The sequence below is a fragment of the Orycteropus afer genome, unplaced genomic scaffold (assembly GCF_000298275.1).
Source record: "Orycteropus afer afer isolate SDZICR_OR568_19922 unplaced genomic scaffold, OryAfe1.0 scaffold00010, whole genome shotgun sequence".
Taxonomy (NCBI): Eukaryota; Metazoa; Chordata; class Mammalia; order Tubulidentata; family Orycteropodidae; genus Orycteropus; species Orycteropus afer.
In genome coordinates, this window is record NW_006921597.1 from 14,214,861 (window position 1) to 14,235,014 (window position 20,154).

At 38.5% G+C, this 20,154-nt stretch overlaps 1 protein-coding gene across 1 annotated transcript in view; it reads right to left on the reverse strand.

The window, feature by feature from the left end:
* Positions 1-20,154, reverse strand: part of LRIG2 (leucine rich repeats and immunoglobulin like domains 2) — an 80,263-nt gene that overhangs the window by 14,209 nt on the left and 45,900 nt on the right. Inside the window, exons 9-13 of the mRNA XM_007949087.2 lie at positions 13,753-13,833; positions 12,242-12,313; positions 12,035-12,103; positions 2,844-3,007; positions 452-772 (exon numbers count right to left, since the gene is read on the reverse strand). Of these exons, the coding sequence (XP_007947278.1) occupies positions 452-772; positions 2,844-3,007; positions 12,035-12,103; positions 12,242-12,313; positions 13,753-13,833 (707 nt within the window). The remainder of the gene's footprint in view (positions 1-451; positions 773-2,843; positions 3,008-12,034; positions 12,104-12,241; positions 12,314-13,752; positions 13,834-20,154) is intronic.

Below are 20,154 nucleotides of genomic sequence, written 5' to 3' on the forward strand. Positions count from 1 at the left end.
TGTAAATTTTGGTCAATGACATGAGACAAAGTATATGTGAACTGCTGTATGAAAAGTGAATTTACTCTGTAAATCTTCACCCAAATCAAAATAAAATTAAAAAAAAAATTAAAAGTCCCTGTGAACAGGGCCAAGAATAGATTTCATAGTTTTGAGGCCACAATTAAGGACCTGAAAAGAAAATGGAAACTTTTAAGAGAATTTTTTCAAAAGTATAAACAGCAGGGCCATGGAATTCACCTTTACCTCTCAATCAAAAACCAATTAGGGACAATTAAGTGAACAGACTGGCTAATGCAAAGAACCTCCCCCCTCTATACACTATCACAATCCCCAAAACAAGAAACAGTATGACTTCCCCTCACTCCAAGTGTCAGGTGTAGCCTAATTTTCTTGACCATGTGCTTCAAAAACTAATCATAAAAAAATCTTTCTAAACATAATTTCTTACCATTCACAGTCAGTTTGGCTTTCTGAGAATAATTGGAACCAAAATGATTAGTAACAACACACTGATATTTTCCTTCATCTGTGAAATTCACATTAAAAAGATGTAAAACACTGGTATACTCCAGAGCTTCTCCAGCTTGCTGCTGATAACGAACAAAATTCTCAATATCTGCATCATTCAGGATCTCACTGTCTTTGCGCCACATAGTAGACATCGGTGAATCACTGCTGCTCACTGCGGCGCATGTCAGAGTCACATTCATGCCTCTTAAAGCAATTGCTGTTTCAGGATGTGTTCTTATCTGTGGCTTCAGAAAATCATCTACAGAAGCAAAATGCAGCAGTGGCCAAATCAGTTACATATTTTTGCTTCTAACAATTCAATTTTAAACCAAGTAATGTAAAAGTATGTGTTCTGTTTACAAAGTGTCATATTAAGGTTGAAAGAGACTAGAGAGCTAGAGTGCAAGCCTCTTGTTTAAGGATGAGGAACATAAGGCCCAGAAGGGTCCAATGACTTATTCAAAGACATGTAAGTTAGTGGCAGAGCCTGGACTGGAGCCCAGGTTCCTGACTTCAGAGTCCAGCACTTTCCACTATTCCTTACTATTATTTAAGTGCTTAAGAGTATATTTCTTAGGCATTACCAGTTTACTAGGAACAAAGGGAAATTCAACATCAGAAGTTTGAAATAGTTCTAATCCTATTACCTCTTGTATATATGTGTAAGATACATAAACACGTACATAATAACCATTATTCTTTCTGTGGCAATAAAGAAAATGAGAATAATGAACTTAATGCATTTTACAGGATTATCTATTAATAAAACAGTGATTTGAAAGTACTTTATATGTGCATAGCTTCCATCTGAAATAGTGAAAAATTTCCAGACATGTCAAATGTTCAAATAACAACTGTCTTAGGATTTTTAATAAACTACAGACTCACAAATAATGACAACTATGTTATCGAACTAATTCAGAGAAACAGGTATATGAATTCTTACCCAGTTATCTTCACTGGATAACATTTCACTGAGCCATAAAAGTGATAATTGGAAAAGGGGGCAGGAGGATATAAAGTATGTTTACATTTAAAACAAAGTTAAATTAGAAAGGAACTCATGGCAATGTTAACAGTATTTAATCTTTATTAGATCATTTGTTTTCTTCTTTAAAATTTATAAAAACAAGTATTTTGTGGGCCTGAACTTTCAAGGGTCTCATGGGTCTTTAAATAGACTGTGGAAACAGATCTGACAATAGACAGGTACCGAAATGACCAGAGCTACTAGTGCATGATATGCAACACAGACACACTGATCTACACGTTCCACTATGTAAAGGTAAGCATCACGTATTTCACTTTAAAGGAAACTTAAGTACAAAAATTTTCTAAGTTGAGAAAAAAGTAATATAGATGTATACTTGAAGTTAAGCACTTGCCTGTGACTCCCTCTCTCCCCTCTAAAAAAAAAAATCCTGCCACTGTAATCTTAAGAAATTGCATCAAAAACAAAAGACATGAAATCAGTAATTCAAACATTGCTCACAGCAACATAAACTAGTGCTAACTTTTTGGAAAAGACCTGGTACCACTTTTTAAGATCTATTTAAAAATGTTCATGTTAAAAACAAACAAAAAATTCCATGTTTCTTAATTCAGAAATCTTACTCTCACCAAACCAATCCATCAAGTTGGTTCTGACTCACAGCGAGCTCCACTGCGTTTCCAAGTCTGTAAAGCTTTACAGAAGCAGACTGCCTCACCTTTCTTCTGGGAGCGGCCGCTGAGTTTGAGTAACTGACTTTTTGGTTAGCAGTCAAATGCCTTAACTACTACACCACCAGAGGAGGACCATTACTATAGGGTATTTATTCTAAGGCTCACAATCTCCCTAAAAGGAAAAGGACTACACTCATGAATGCTGCCATTAAACACGATAATTAAAGAATGCACAGAGGAAAAAAAAAATTAATGATATATTAAGTCAAAGAGTAGAATACAAAATAAATACATTATTACAACTAAACCAAAAACCAAACCCACTGCCACTGAGTTGATACCATAGTGTTTCCAAGGCTATAAATCTTTACAGATACAGACTACCTCATCTTTCTCCTGTAGAGACGCTGGTGGGTTTGAACTGCCAATCTATTAGCAGCCCAATGCTTTAACCACAGGGTCACTAGAACTACAGTCAATGAATAACTAATGTTAATGGAGAACTACAACTGTTAATGTGTTGAAACATGGGCTGGAGAAGATGATAAGAGAAACGGATATACATATGCTAGTGTGAAAATATTCTGGTTGAGATGTTTTAATTCTGCTGTTAAAATAGTAAGTGTGTAATACGTAAAATTAAAAATAATACTAATAATACAAACCACAGACAAAATCTTTCAGATCCACATTCAGGATGCTTTGCCCTGCTAGCCATTCAGGGTGTGCACAGCTCACATTCACAGAATGATGGAAGTTACTATCAACCAACCATTGAAGTAACCATTTCAAATGGCAGTCACAGAGCAAACTGCTTGTATTCAGAATCCTGCAGAAATAAAGAGAAAAAGAAAATCCCCTTTTTCACTCTTCATTCCAACTTTCTTTAGCATTGAAAGTTTACTATATACATCTATGCATTCTTCTTGCCAAAACCGTTTAACTTGAATCTAATACAAAATTCAGTCAGTTTCAATTCTTCTATGTATGTCAATATCATGGACGACACTAAAAGAGGCAGCAAGCTCAAGATACCTGTTTTAGATTAAAGGAAGCTAAGAGAGTCATTACAACTAAATGCAATGTGTGACCCTTGACTGGATCCTAGACTGGGGACAAAAAAGTAGCTACAAAGGACACAGGTAGACACAGGAGGAATTTGAATACAGACTGAATATTAAATAATATTTTACCAATCATAATTTCCTTGGGTATGATGAAGATGTAGTTATGTATGAAATCTCCTTGTTCCTAGTAATGGAACTATGTTAAATATATTTAGGCATAAAGTGACATGATGTCTGTAACTCACTTTCAAATGGTTCAGCAAAAATTTTTATGTATATACATAAATGTATATGTATGTATAGAAAGAGAGAGAAAGGAAGGGTGGGAAGGAAGGATGGAGAGATGAATGGAGTAGAAAAATAGGTAACAAACTTGTCAAAATGTTAACAGTTGGTGAAACTAGATAAAAAGTTGTTGTTGTTGTTGTTGTTGTTATGTGCCGTCGAGTCGGCCCCGACTCATAGTGACCCCTCCTTGGGTTTCCGAGGCAGTATCACTATGGAAGTAGGATTGCCCAACCTTCCTTCCGAGGAGTGGCTGGTGGGTTTGAACCGCCTACCTTGTGGTTAGCAGTCAAGTGCCTTAGCCACTATGCTACCAGAGCTCCCTATGGATGTATATTTCTTTCAATTTCTCAGGTTTAAAATTTTCACCAGAAAAGTCTGGGAGAAAGCTTACTGTATCTGTATCTATTAGAGCACTGAAACACCTTTTGGTGGAGATGTAATTATTTTTTAATTATTTCATCAAGACTGAAAACACTTCAGCCCTATGGCAACAGGTACTGCAACTTAAATTAAGAACCACTGAAAAAGTACTGTGGTCTATAACAGGACTGTGGAACATATCTAAAAAACTCTTAATGACTCATTAACTGTTCCTTCCACTTGGAAGTAGGGAAAGCAAATGACTTTGAGAACGTTATGGCTTGCTTTGTGTTGATCATCAAAATCCTCATTAAGTTTTAAGTTTAGTATAAAGTATCTAGAGGAGCTCTGGTGGTATAGTGGATAAGGTATCATGCTGCTAACCAAAAGGTCAGTGGTTCAAACCAAGCAGCTGTTTTGCAGAAGGAAGATGGGGAAATCTTCTTCCATAAAGATTTACAGCCTCAGAAACCCAATGGGGGTCACTATGAGTCAGAGTTGACTCCACGGCAGTGAGTTTGTTTTTTGGTTTCATAAAGTATCTAAGATGTGACTTCAAAGAAGTCTTAAATAGTCTTTAAGAGTTCCTCAAAGTAATATTTTAATTAAGCCAAAAGTTACCCTTTGCATTTAAAAATTCTTATATTATTTTCATTCATTCATAAAGAAATATTTAAGACCTTACTTTATGCTAGGCTGTGGGGCTACAGCCTTTGGAGTTTACATATTTGGAGCCAAGCAACAAACAAACAAACACAAAACATAATGTTAGAAAGTGACAAATGCTATGAAGAAAAATTAAGCTAGCAAAGACAAAGATGTTATTAGGTGCCATCAAGTCAGCACCAACTCATAGTGACCCTTTGTACAACAGAACAAAACTCTGCCTCATGCACCATCCTCACAACCCCTGCTGTACCTAAGCCCATCACTGCAGCCACTATGTCAATCCATCTTGTTGAGGGCCTTCCCCTTTTTCGTTGACCCTCCACTTTACCCAGCATGATATTCTTCTCCAGGGAATTGCCCCTTCTGACAACATGACCAGCGTACATGAGACAAACTCTGGCCGTTCTTGTTTCCAAGGAGCATTCCAGCTGCACTTCCTCCAGGACAGATTTGTTAGTTCTGGCAGTCAGTCCATGGTGCTTTCAGTATTTTTTGTCAACACCACAACTCAAAAGCATCAACTGTTCTTTAGTCTCCTTATTCACTGCCCAGCTTTCACATGTGTATGCGATGACTGAAAATACCAGTCTTTGGTTAGGTGCACCGTAGTCTTCAAGGAGACATCACTATTCTTCATCAATTGAAAGAAGTCTTTTGCAGCAAATTTGCCCAATGCAATACTTCTTCTATGTCTTGACGGCTGCTTTCATTGGTGTTGATTGTAGAACCAAGTAACATGAAATCTGACAACTTCAATCTTCTTTCCATTCATCATAATGCTGCTTACTGGTCCAGCTGTGAGGATTTTCGTTTTCTTTATGTTGAGATGTGATCCACACTGCAGACTTGCAGTCTTTAATCTTCATCAGTTAAGTGCTTCAAGTCATCTTCACTTTCAGCAAGCAAGATTGTGTTGTCTACATATCTGAGGTTGTTAATGAGTCTTCCTCCAATCCTGATGCCACATTCTTCTTCATACAGTCCAGCTTCTCAGATTATCTGCTCAGCATACAGATTAAGTATGGTGAAAGGAATACAACCCTGATGCACTCCCTTCCTAATTTCGAAACATGCCCCTTCTTCTGTTCGAGCGGCAGCCTCCTGGTCTATGCACAGGTTCCCCATGAGCACAATTAAGTGTTCTGGAACACATTTAAGTGTTCTGGAATCCCCATTCTTCTCAATGTTATCCATAATTTGTTATGATCCACAGAGTCTAATGCTTTTGCATAGTGTGGTATAGTAAATTACTTTGTGTGGCTTTTCTACCCATAAGTCTTTGTAAACTCCAAGGTGGAATTTGCTATGAGCAACTGAGGAGCTCCTGATTGCTGAAGGTGTCCACCTGGAGTATTTCTGTTGGGAGTGGCACAAAACAATGTTCTGGGAGGTGCACACTCTCTCTCTGGTGCTTAGAGTTCTGATGCCATAATTGGCTAGTTTGACCACCCTGCGGGCTCTAAAGGAGACCTCCTGGAGGCGGAACTCTCTCAGACTGCTGGTCGAGACTTGCTGCTGAAAGAGACACGGGCTCCTGAGACATGCGTTGCTGGGAAAGAGACACAGGAGACACGCATCCCAGAAAGAGACTGTGAGAGACTCTTGGCTGAGGGATGGTGGGCTGGAACAGAGACTGAGCGTTCTTCCTGAATTTGAGTTGTAAACTGGTGCTTCCCTAATAAACCCTGTAATCTGTGAGTTCTGTGTGGCCACTGCAGTGAATTGTCGAACCCAGGAGAGAGGTGGTGGGTGCTTTGGGAGGAACGGTTGGTGAAAGGGCTGGAGGGAGGCAGCATGTTTGGCCTTGCAGTGATAGGCCTTGGGTTACTGCTGTCTTCCTCTTGTGAGATTAGAGGAGGTCAGAACATGTGGCCTCCCTGCCGTTTTTGTACATAGTCAATGAAACACAAGTAAACACAATCTGGTATTCTTTGAAACACAATCTGGTATTCTTTGCTTTCAGCCAAGATCCACCTGATATTAGCAATGATATCCCTTGTTCCATGTCCTCTTCTGAAACCATCTTACATTTCTGGAAATTCTCTGTCAACACACTGCTACAACCATTTTTGAATTACCTTCAGCAAGATTTTACTTGTGTGTGATATTAATGATATTGTTCGATAATTTCCACATTCTGTGGGATCACCTTTCGAATGGGTACAAAATATGGATCTCTTCCAGTCAGTTGGCCAGGCAGCTGTCTTCCAAATTTCTTGGCATAGACAAGTAAGTGCTTCCAGCACTGCATCAGTTTGTTGGAACAGCTCAATGGATATCCTGTCAATTCCTGGAGCCTCAATTTCACCAATTCTTTCAGTGCAATTTCAACTTCTTCCTTCCATACCATTGGTTCTTGATCATATGCCACCTCCCAAAATAAAATTAACATCAACATCGTACAGTGACTTTGTGTATTCCTTTCATCTTCTTTTGATGCTTCCTCCATCATTTAATATTCTGCCCATAGAATCTTTCAATTACTGCAACTCGGGGCTTGAATTTTTTCTTCAGTTCTTTCAGCTTGAGAAATGATGAGTGTGTTCCTCCCTTTTGGTTTTCTAACTCCAACTCTTTGCACATTTCATTAGAATTGACTTTGTCTTCTCAAGCTGCTCTTTGAAATCTTCTGTTCAGCTCTTTTCTCTTGCCATTTCTTCCATTTGCTTTAGCTACTTTCCATTCAAGAGCAAGTTTCAGAGTCTCTTCTGACATCCACTTTGGTCTTTTCTTCCTTTCCTGTTCTTGATGTCATCCCACAACTCCTCTGGTTTTCAGTCACTGGTGTTCAATCCATCAAATCTATACTTTAGATGGTCTCTAAATTCAGAGCGGATATAATCAAGGTCATATTTTGGCTCTCATGGACTTGTTTTAATTGTCTTCAGCTTCAACTTGAACTTGCATATAAGCAACTGATAGTCTGTTCCACAGTCAGCTCCTGACCTTGCTTTGGCTGAAGAGATTGAGCTTCTCCATCGCCTCTTGCCACAGATATAAGTCGATCTGATTCCTGGGTACTCCATCTGGCAAAGCCCACGTGTACAGCTGCCACTTATGTTGTCGAAAAAAGGTATTTGCAATGAGTAAGTTGTTGGTCTTGCAAAATTCTATCATGTGATCGCCAGGATCATTTCTATCACCAAGGCCATATTTTCCAACTACCAATAATTCTTCTTTGTTTCCAACTTTTGCATTCCAATCACCTGTAATAAGCAACACATCTTGATTGCATATTTGGTTAATTTTGGACTGCAGAAATTGGTAAAAATTTTCAATTTGCTCATCTTTGGCTTTAGTGCTTGGTGCGTAAATGTGAATAGTAGTAGTATTATTAACTGGTCTTCCTTGTAAGCGTATGGGTATTATCCTATCACCACCAGTATTTCAAATACCAGCAGGGTCATCCATGGTGGGCAAGCTTCAATGGAGCTTCCAGACTAAGACAGACTCAGAAGAAGGAAGGAGCCATCCACTTCTCAAAGAACTGGCCAATGAAAACCTTATTAATAGCAGTGAAACACTGTCTGATATATTACTGAAAAACTTCATGAATAGCCCTGAAACACTGTCCAATACAGTGCTGGAAGATGAGCCCCTCAGGTGGGAAGGCACTCAAAATAAGACTGGGAAAGAGCTGCCTCCTCAGAGTAGAGCCAACCTTCATGACACGGATGGAATAAAGCTTTTACAACCTCTATTTGCTGATGTGGCATGACTCAAAATGAGAAGAAACAGCTGCAAACATCCATTAATTATTGAAACATGGAATGTATGAAGTATGAATCTAGAAAAATTGGAAGTTGTCAAAAATGAAATGGAACTCATGAAGATTGATATCCTGGGCATTAGTGAGCTAAAATGGACTGTTTTTGACCATTATGAATCAGACAATCATATGATCCACTATGCTACGAATGACAAATTGAAGAAGGATGGCGTGGCATTCATCATCACAAAGAATGTTTCAAGACAGAGACAGCAGGTGCTAATTTATGTAAGTGGTCAGGGAAGGTCTCTTTGAAGAGATGATAGTTGGCCAGTAGAGACCTGAAAGAAAAGAAAGCAAATCCTGTGAAGATAAGAAGTCCCCAGGCAGAGGAAATGGCAGGATAAAGGCCTTGAGGCAGACAGACTTAGTGTGTTGGAGGAGAAGCAAGTAAGCCAGTGAGGCTAGAGTACAGCGAGCAAGGGGACAGTGACAAGAATGAGGTCAGGGAGCTGGGCAGGGAGGATAAAGCCATGCAGGCATCTTATAAACTAAGGAAAGAACTTAAGTTTCTTTTCTCCCCAAATATAATAGGAGGCCAGTCAAGAAATCAGATGTTGTATTGCACTGGGCCAATCTGCTGCAAAAGACTTCTTTAAAGTGTTGAAGAGAAAGAAGTCACTTTAAGACTAAGGTGTGCCTAACCCAAGCCATGATATTTCAATCATCACATATGCATGTGAAAACTGGACAATGAACAAGGAAGACCAAGGAAGAGTTGATGCCTTTGAACTGGGGTGTTGGCAAAGAATACTAAAAATACCATGGACTGCCAGAAGAATAAAACAAATCTGTCCTGGAAGAAGTATAGCCAGAATGTTCCTTGGAAGCAAAAAGCCAGACTTTGTCTCACCTACTTTGGTCATGTTGTCAGAAGAGACCATTCCCTGGAGAAGTGAATGCTTGGTTAAGTGAAGGATCAGCGAAAAAGGGGAAGACCCTCAACAAGACAGATTTAACACAGTGGCTGCGACAGTGGTCAGAAGTATAGCAAGGATCATGAGGATGGCACATGACTGGGCAGTGCTTCATTCTATTGTATAGATGGTCTCTATGAGTCAGAGCTGACTCAACAGCACCTAACAACAACAACATACTGGGAAGCCAAGGAAGATTAAGAACAGATGAATGATATGGTCTGATTTACATTTTCTTAGGTATAAGCTACTTAACGAAGAGTCCGGGATTCATATCCTAACTCTACTACTTACCTTAGGTAACATACTGAACATCTCCAAAATCTCTGTTTCCATTTCTGAAAAAGGGAATTAAGAATGTCTACCTCAAAAAAAAAAGTTTAAATAAAGCATCTAGCACAGTGCCTGGTCACAGCCAACATTTAATTCATGTTAGCTCCCTCCATTTGTATTTCTTTACATCTTTCCATCCTTCACATGCTAACCAACTCCACCCATAAGTGTCTAATGGAATACACTGCATTTTTCAACCAGTGTGTGGATAGATATATATACAAATACTGATAGTGCCTGTCTCTGTGTAGTAGGGATTTCAAGTCCCCCCTAAACCTACTTTAATTATATTTTCTAATATTTCTACCATCATTGTATAATTTTCAACATAAAATATTTTTAAAGTTGCATGCAATTCTCCTACCAACGCCACCAATATGTACGCAAAGCACTGTGAGATACTAAGAAGTATAAAAGACAGATTTTAATAAATATTGGCTTATTATAAATATAACTTAGTTTTAAAATATAACCAAAAGCACCCAAAATTTTTCATAAAAAAGCCTGCATTAGGAGTTTGTTCAAACCAACTCCCAAATAAATCATTCTCTGAAAAATTAAATTACATTATTATCTTTCACTACTTTCTAAATTATATTTCAAAACTGAGTTCTTATAACAATAGTTAGAACATGGTCCTACTGGCCCTTGGGTTATGACTGACAAAAAAAGGGTAATAACTGATTTCCAGTAAACTATGCTGTTACAAGGGAGCTCTGGTAGCATAGTGGCTAAGGCACTTGACTGCTAACCAGAAGGCTGGCGGTTCAAACCCACCGGCCACTCCTCGGAAGGAAGGTTGGGCAATCCTACTTCCGTAGTGATACTGCCTCGGAAACCCAAGGAGGGGTCGCTATGAGTCAGGGCTGACTCGATGGCACATAACAACAACAACAACAACATGCTGTTACAAGTCAAGCTAAGCCTAAGAGAAGTAACTCAAAATATCTCAACAGATCAAAAGAAAGCCACTTTGAAAATATGGCAGAAAATAACTACTCATGATTTTTATCATAGTTTTTATTTTTATTAGTATTAGTTATGCAACTTTTACCAGGCTTGGTGCTGATTATCTTCTCTAAACCCTTCAAGGTTTTCCTAATGCATTGTTGTTGTTGTCATAGCGACCCCTCCTTGGGTTTCCGAGGCAGTATCACTACGCAAGTAGGACTGCCCAACCTTTCTTCCGAGAGTGGCTGGTGGGTTTGAACTGCCAGCTTTCTGGTTAGCAGTCAAGTGCTTTAGCCACTATGCTACCAGAGCTCCTTATAACTCACTAGGAACAAGTTTTTAGAAACCTATGTTTCTGATAACCCAAGAAAAAGCAAGGAGAAAAAGTAAAAGAACAGTAGGATGTGGGACAAATAATTAGATTTGGCCTTTTGTATCTGGTTTCAGGAAACAGCCTAGGTAATGAAGGTGCTCCTTGTCTTTCTCAAATAGCCAGGCACACAGGCACTGCACAGTCCCCACATGCAGCAGACTGACTTCAGGAAGGGAGGGGCAGGATGCAGTCAGTCATGCGTGTTCATCAATCTGATCATGTATAACTATGTATTAAGGTACTAGTTATGCTTATTCGAGTTCCCATTGACCTTGGGACTCTGCACCTTGACCTCTCTTTTGGGGGCTTCCAGGATTGGTACGAACATCCATGCACTGGAGAGGGAAAGGCACATCTCTGGAGACACTGGAGGCCCCACATGCCAAGAACTCTTCCAAACCTTGCCTGATGCATCTCTACTTATATCCTTCCTGGTTATTATAAATGGGTAACTATAAGTATAGGTGATAGTCTCTGTGAATTTTGTGAGCTGTTACAGAGAATTAACAACCCCACAGAGGCAATAAGCCAGCAGGGGCTGGCAGTACAGAGTCCATTTCTGTAGACTCAGCTGTGGGAGGGTGGGTGACAGGGAAAGGCTATACAGGAAGTTGATGAAGAGAGGTAGTGTCCTTCTAGCTTGTGACCTAGTTACAGGGGACTAGAGGGTCAGAGAGAGAGGAGGAACTGCCACAAAAGTGGCTGGCAACAAGTTACAGAGATATCAGAAGGTAAGGCCTAGATCCATTTCCAAATGGGAATTGGATTCATGCTGACCAGTTAGCGATAAAGGTAGGGTTAGCCCACCCTGACCCTTTTATAGTACAGTTAGTAGCAACATCATTGCATAGGGTATACATGAAGTACAGAAAAACTGCCAAGGTCTCCTAACTACAAGCAATGATAGCACAAGCAAACAGAAAGTCCTAGTGCCACACACTCTAAGCTTTTTATATGTTGGATTATTTTTAAACTTTATCCAGCCACTAAAATAAGTGAATATTAACACTTTCTTTTTTTCTTGCCTGAACTGTGTACTTCTGAAAACATCTGGGCCATGCTCATCATTTTAAGCACAACAAGCACGGACAATGATCTAACTGGTAACAAAAAAAGACAAGTTACTTACAGTTCTTTCAAGTGAGTTTGAGAAAAAGCATTTTCTTGGATAGACATTATAGGATTGTTGTTTAAATCTCTGAAATGAAGAGAAATGAAACATTGCTAGTCATTATTTCTACAATTAAGTTACATGAACGCTGTAAGTGGTCACAAAAACTTCTGCTAATAGCAAAGATTATTTGCACAGTGAGCAAAATGTATACAAGACACTTACAGGTGTTCAAGGGATCCAAGACCAATGAATGCTTTCTTTGTAATTGACTTAATCTGGTTTCCTTGTAAGATTCTGAAATACAAACAAACCTTTCTAAGCTTTCCAATAAACAAAATTAAAATAATTACACATTTACCTATTAAAGGTAAAAATAAACTTAATATGCATTTTTCTTTTGTTTTTTTATTTTTATTGTGATTTGGGTGACAGTTAACAGAGCAAATTCATTTTTCATACACCAGTTCACATACACTTTGCCTTGTGACATTGACTGAAATTTCCCACAATGCAACAGCTCTCTTCCCACCTCCTCCCCATAGTTACCTCTTCCCTGTGTCCTTCCCTCCATGCACTCCTGCCCACTGAGCTCTCTCCCTGGCTGGCGTACACAGCCCTTCTATTTGCCCATGATTGATTTCTCCAAGGAGTATATGTACCTAAAGTAAATGTTCAGCTCATACGCCTGTCTTTTGTTTGGCTGGAAGTGACAGGAGTGGGTTCAATTCTGGACCTGAAGGGCAGCTAGAGGCCATAGTCTCATGGGTTCCACCAGGCTCTATTAGACCAGCAAACCTGGTCCCTTTTAATTTTGAGTTTTGCTCCACATTGTTCTCCCACTCTATCTAGGATCTCCTACATAGATCCCCCTCCAAGTGGTTGATAGTGGTAGCTGGGCACCATCTAGTTCTTCTGGTCTCATAGTCATATAGGCTGAGGATCACATTAATATGTATTTTTAACAAAACTGTGAACCTTTATTATTAACCACTGTAAAGCACAACACAAAGGCTTCTCTCGAGGCTGGGGCTCAACGAGATGCCTGTAAACAACCATTCTGGCCACTGATAAACTGGTAGTCCTCACATGCTAAACTGAGTTATACTGTCAGTTCCCTTCTTTGCTAAAGATCATCAGGCCAAAGAAATTCACATAAGCGTGAACCTTCAAGAAATTCTTTTCATGGGAGATGATCTAAATCTTACTTGAAAGAATCCCCTCCTGATATATAAATTGCCTATGAACCTCACCTAATTAAATAGATTACCAATTCAACTCTGGCTTCTCAGTGCATTTCTTTTACTTAAGTAGATGTTCTAGTTCCATAAGTAACTTCTATGTGCCCATAGGAATGCTCCTTTAATAGAAAGGCATCCTCTTTCTCCCCCTCAAATAACAACCTGATAAACAACAAAGCTGCTTCTTTTAAGTGGGTGGGTCAGAAGGCCACATTAACATACATAATCTAATTAGTTTTTTTTAAAAAAAAATTTTTATTGTCATTTGGATGCAATTTTACAAAGCAGATCTGTTTTATATTCAACAGTTCATACACACTTTGTTTCACAACACTGATTATAAACCCCACAATGTAAGAGCTCTCCTCCCACTTCCACTCATGGTTACCCCTTCCCTGTCTTTCTTAACTATGTATTTCTCATAATCTAATCACCTTTATAATCGATTTCAAGAATATATCTTTATTGACACACATATATACAATACATACGTACAGTTTAGTGAGACTGTTGAGTCCGGCAAAGGCTTCATTAGCATCTTCTATGGCCCATGAAATTTCATTGTTTCTTAAGTCCCTGTAAACATGTCAGGGAAAGAAAAGATCATGTTAGAAACATGGCCATCACACCACCCATCAGGCAGCATCCTGGCATGGCTGTATTAAAGTAAATATGCTCATTTTGATCCTTATTTTAACAGTTAATGTTATTCATAACAAATCTATTTATGATGAAGACCTAATTTTTATTTTTAAGAAATATCTGTAACCTCCTCAAAGAAAAACATTTAAGAACCAATCTCATAAACTAAGAGATTCCAGAATTACACTGGCCCTGATAAATAGATCAAGCAACCTGCTTAGAGTATATGGTTGCTGTGAGTCAGAATCAACGCAACAGCAGTGGATTCATTTGTTTGTTAAGAGTATCAGTCTTCTTAGCTAATAACCCCTAATTGTGTTAGCATATTTAAAAATTATAGACAGTGTCCTTCCTATAAGAGGCAGGAGAATTTCAAGATGCAGAGTATATGGTTTACAAATCTGATTGCAGACTAATGGGATTTTGGGGCTACCCAAGCCTTCCCCTGGGTTCTTAAACTTAAAATGGCTGGCAAAGAGTAGTATCAATACAGAGTTTCACAGTTCCAGAGCAATTAAACATGCCCCTTGGGAAGCAAGAATGATATACCCATGTGTTAGAGTGATTATTATGTTTTCTTTAAAAGGAAAAGTATGGATCTTTTAAGATCCACTGTTCCATTCTCAGAGAATATGCAGTTGTACTACACAATGTACTGATGGAAGAAATGCCAACTAAAAACATTTCATCACTTTTGTTTCCTTAAGTCTTCTCATAATAAAGTACAAAGCTCTTTGCTTAATGTTGTTGTTGTTATGTGCCATGGAGTGGGCCCTGACTCATAGCGACCCTTCCTTGAGTTTCCAGGCAGTATCACTACAGAAGTAGATTGCCCAACCTTCCAACCTGCCTTCGAGGAGTGGCTGGTGGGTTTGAACCTTTGAACCATAGGCCTTCTGGTTAGCAGACAAATGCCTTAGGTACTATGCTATCAGAGCTTCTTTTGCTTAATAAGATAACAAATTTAAACTGACTTATATGTAAATTTGTGTGATTAACAATAAGAAGATAGGAGAACCTTCTTCTCTGCATATGAACCTCACTTTAACTGAAGTGAAAAGCTAACAAACCTGTAACAGTAAGAAGATAGGAGAACATTCTTCTCAGTGACCTTTAACTGAAGTGAAGAGCTAACAAACCTCATTTTATTTTACTAAGGAATTAAACAATGAAACAACCAATGGCTCAACAATTCAGAACTTATCCCCTTCTCCACCACAACACAACAGAAATAGAATTCACTTCCCAAACTAAGTAAGAGATGTATTTACTACTCTGGCAAGAATATTGCCTAAAGCCTAATTTCTAAGGTCTAATCCAAATTCTGCCTAAACTATCTCTGTGGCATTAAACAACTGCTTACATCTACAATTACTTTACTAAAATTTAATACTAAGAGTAATAATCAAAAACTTACAATCAAGAAAAAAAAAGTAATAATCACTGGCATATTGAAAGAACCTGGCTAAGTTTATCACTACACAGCATTCCCACTTGCTATTCTGAATTGTCAAAAGTTCCTGAGTCTGCAATCACCTAGTTTCACTTCCAATAATGTAGAAAAATCACATTTAGTTTTTCAAGGCCACATCTAAATACTTAGTTAAGTTTGAAAAAAAAAAAAAAAAAATCAAACACTCATGCATATATATATATACACCTTCATAAAACTATCACATTTTTTTCTCATTAATGAGTAGGTCTCCAAGTTGGAAGCCTGCCTCATTCTGAGATCATTTATCAACTCTCAATCTAATGACCACAAAGTCCCCTATTCAGAACTTTCCAAATGAAAAACCAAACTCACTGCCATCGAATGGCCTACACTCATAGTGACCCCTCCCTCCTTGGGTTTCCAAGGCAGTATCACTATGGAAGCAGACTGCCCAATCTTTCTTCCGAGGAGTGGCTGGTGGGTTTGAACCACTAGCCTTCTGGTTAGAAGTCAAATGCCTTAGGCACTACACCAGCAGAGCTCCCATTCAGAACCTTAAGAATTTACAAAGTCTATTTTTTGTTCTCTCTTATTATGTTCATTGTTTGAGATTATTATATTTCATTAAAATAGCTCTTCATTCAATAAAATTATATCCCATGGATCACAGTAAAGCGTTCAATTTACTGTACCACAGAATTTTAGAGTTGGAATGGTCTTTAGTAAACATCTAATTCTATGTCCTTCCTTCATCTGACAAAGAAACAAACAAAATGAAACTCAGGAAGAATTATGCAATTTTGTTCATCTGGTACTGTGTTTAAAAATGTATAAACTCAGGATAATCAAGGTCTATTGGTACAACAAAGTCCACAAAGACAATGTTCTACATCCTACTTTGGTGATAGAGACTAGGGTCTTAAAGCTGTAATAGCCATCTAAGGTGCAACTGTTGGCTTCTCCTCATCCAGAGCAAAGAAGAGTAAAGAAAAATCATGGAAACAATTACTTTCCATGGTTTGAAGGACTCACCGATCACACAAAACCTCAGTCTCCATGATGCTGAGATCTGAAGAACTAGATGGTACTCACCTAATACTACCTACTGCTCTGAAAGGGATAACATTAAGAAGATCCTGGATAGGGTAGGAAAAAACACAGAACAAAACTCAAAATCATAAAAAAGAACAGGCTTACTCATCAGAGAGAGACCAGCAGAACCCCCAAACTATGTCCCTTAGTCACCCTTCAGACCTGGAACTGAACCCACCTCCATCACTCAATTTTTAGCCAAACAACAGATGGTCTACAAGGTGAACAGTAACACTAGGGAGGTAGGTACGCCTTAGAATAATCAACCACTCCAGATCAAAAGGGCAGCATTTGCCCAAGAACAAAGTTCAGAAGGAAGAAAGAGTTAAAAAGGAGGAATGGAGATAAGAAGTCAAGGAAGAAATAATATTGCATTGTGGGGATTACATACAATCAATGACATGAAACAAAATATGTATGAATTGTTGGATAGAAAAACCTGATTTGCTCTGTAAATTTTTACCCAAGTTATAATAAAAAGTTTTTTTTAAAAAATGTATGAGCTGTGGTGTCAAAAAGAACTGGATCTAATCCTGGCTCAACCATTTACAAGCTATGTGATCTTGCTCATTTTACTCTCTCTGAACTTCAACCTCCTAATGTGGGAAACAGTGATCAAAACTAATGACAAACTTATCTGAAAGCACCCACTATGTATTAGATAATTAATAAATATGAGGTTTTTTCTTCTGTCCAAGGCAGCAAACTATAAGAGATGCCTGCTAGAGCTTTTCTCACTACACACCCTATATCGTTCTGAATGAGAACTGGTAGTTCTGGTATACTATCAAGGTCAGAGGACCAGGAAAATAACCATGCTTTCTTGATGCTAGCAATTGTGTTTAATTCTACAGCACTCAAGACAGTAAGAGATGTTCTTTTAGTAGGTTAACTCAGAATTTCAGTACTCTAATATGGGGTTAGGTGTGCCCAGGTAGTACAGTTAACAAGCTTGACTGCTAATCAAAAGGTTGGACATTCCAGTCCACCCAGAAACACCTCAGAAGGCTTGGCAACCTACTTTCGAAAAATTAGCCATTAAAAACTCTATGGAGGTTCTGGTAAGATGGCAGAAGGACTGTATAGACCCTCTTCAACAAAGAAAAAGGGAACCAATTAACACAGATACAGAAGATAATCCTGGACCCTTGAACTTTGAAGGGAAGGATATAAAAGTGGACTAAACTCCAACTGGCAGATGAATTTGCATGAAAATACCAAAAAAGGAGACATATGGAGCTGTGGTCTGGCAGCAATCCTAACTGCACAGACAGCTTGGATATTGCCCAGTGGTGGTAGGACCTAAGAATTAACCTGAAAATCAGCCCTGCTAGCCAGGGACTGCATGGAGGACTGCTATGGTGGCTGCTGAATAAAGGGGGAAGCAGTGAAGAGGATGGCGGGCTGAGCTGTGGACTTTTGCCTGTCCAGAGGAAGCAGTCACTTTGAATGTTCACAAGCAGCTTGACCATTTTGGATATTTAAAGCGAGAGCGTTCTCCCAGATTCCAGAGACTTACAAGCAGGCTCTGCTTGCTCGGAACCACAAAGACATCCCAGACACACGGCCTACTGAAAAGGTGTGACATTCCCCTTGTTACTCTTGTATCTCACACCCTGGTGGTGAACAAAGGAACGGCCATCCTTCCCTAACACCCACCTTCTAGACTCACAGGAATTCCATCCCAGTCTCTGTGTTCAGACAGAGCCTGGGTGCCCTGCCCTGCCTGTCCAGATTTTTTTTTTCTTTTTTTAAGTTTGCTTGTTTTTGTCTGTTTTAAAACTACTACTTCTATTATTACTTTTATCCTTGTCATTATTATTATTTATTCTTCCCTTCCCAGGTTCTAGTTTTCAGATTTTTTTCTTTTCCTTGTTCCTGGTTCCAATTTTTCTTGAGGGTAACCCTGTTCCTTGTTTTTCTTTTTGTGTTTTTTGCATTTTTTTCTTACTTTTTCTCCTTCTCTACTTTTTTCTCTTATAGCCCTCTCCCCAGATATTGTGGAGTTTTTTGTTTTGGTTTTGTTTTTTCCCTTTCTTCTTTTTTGGTTACTGTTCCTGTGTCATTACACAGTGTGTTTTTTGTCCATTTGCTTTTACTTTTTTGATGGTTATTCAATTGCTATTTTTGTCTAACTCAGTGGGAGGCAGCAAAAGTCCCCATACCACACAACTACACCTACACCTCCTACAGCTTCACTTACCGAGTGAGAGTCACCATCTCCTTCTCCACCAACAGGCCTACAATAAACAACCACCAAGAAGAGCCTGATTCACCCTTAGCTGCTCTTCACAAACAGTTAACAGAGATCTAAATACAACAATGTCACAATGTCTCGGAGACAACAGACCATCACAGTTCACACAAAGAAACAAGATAAAGTGGTAGAAACAAGGAAGCAGGATACAGACCCAGAACACATCCCTGAGGAAGATGCAGCATTGGAACTCCCTGATAAGTAATTCAAAAGACTTATTTTTAGGTATCTCCAAAGGATTGAGAGACAGATCAAGGAAAACACAGACAAATCCCTAGAAGAATTATGAAAGAAAACACAAGAACAAAATGACAAAATAAATGAAAAATTAGAAATGATTCAAAATCTATAGATAGAAATCCAGAAGATTAATACTAAATTGTCAGAAACAGGTAACACACTGAAAGGGCAAAGGAGTAAAATGATGCAATGAAAGACAGAATTAATGAGATTGAAGACAAATACCTGAATACTTCTTTGGAAAGGGATCAATCAGAAAAAAGACCAAAACAAAAGCTGGAAACTAGAACCTGGAAAGGGAAGAATAAAGAATAATAATGACAAGGACAAAAGTAATAATAGTAGTAGTAGTTTTAAAACAGACAATGAAGAAAGCCTAAGGATCATGTGGGATACCATCAAAGGGAGTAACATACATGTCACTAAAATTCCAGAACAGGAAAAGTAAAACCACTGAGAAAATTGTCCAAGATTTGTTGGAAGAGAACTTCCCTGTTATGATGAAAGATGAGAATATGTCCATTCAGGAAGCCCAACAAACCCCAAACAGGATAGACCCCAAAAGAAAATCACCAAGACATATCATCATCAGACTCATCAAAACCAAAGACAAAGACAGAATCCTGAAGGCAGCACGGGAAAAAATTACTTACAAAGAACAACCAGTAAGAATAAGCTCTGATTTCTCAGCAGAAACCATGCAAGCAAGAAAGCAATGGGATGGTTGTATAAAACCCTGAAAGAGAAAAATTTTCAACCAAGAATTATGTACCTGGCAAAACTGTCCCTCAAATATGATGGTGAAATTAGATTTCCAGATAAGCAGAAACTAAGGGAATTTGCTAAAACTAGACCAATCTTTCAAGAGATACTAAAGGGAGTCCTCTGAACAGAGAACCAAAAATAGCGAATAAAAAACAACCATTAATACACAAGATGACATAACCCAGAAACCAGAGCTATGGACATAACCAAAATAAAATAAGCTTACAAGATTGTAAACAGGGAACCAGAGACTTCAATTGGCAAGTGAGGACAACTACAAACCAAAAAGAGGGAAAATACTGTGTAGTTACAGAGCTTCTAAATGATGAGGAAGTCAAGAGATTTGCAAGATAGAATGGACTATTCCAAACTCGGGGAGAAAATTATAAATCATAGAGTAACCTCAAAGAAAAATGATAAACTTTCACATCACAATAAAAAAGAGGACAAGCACAAATATTCAGCA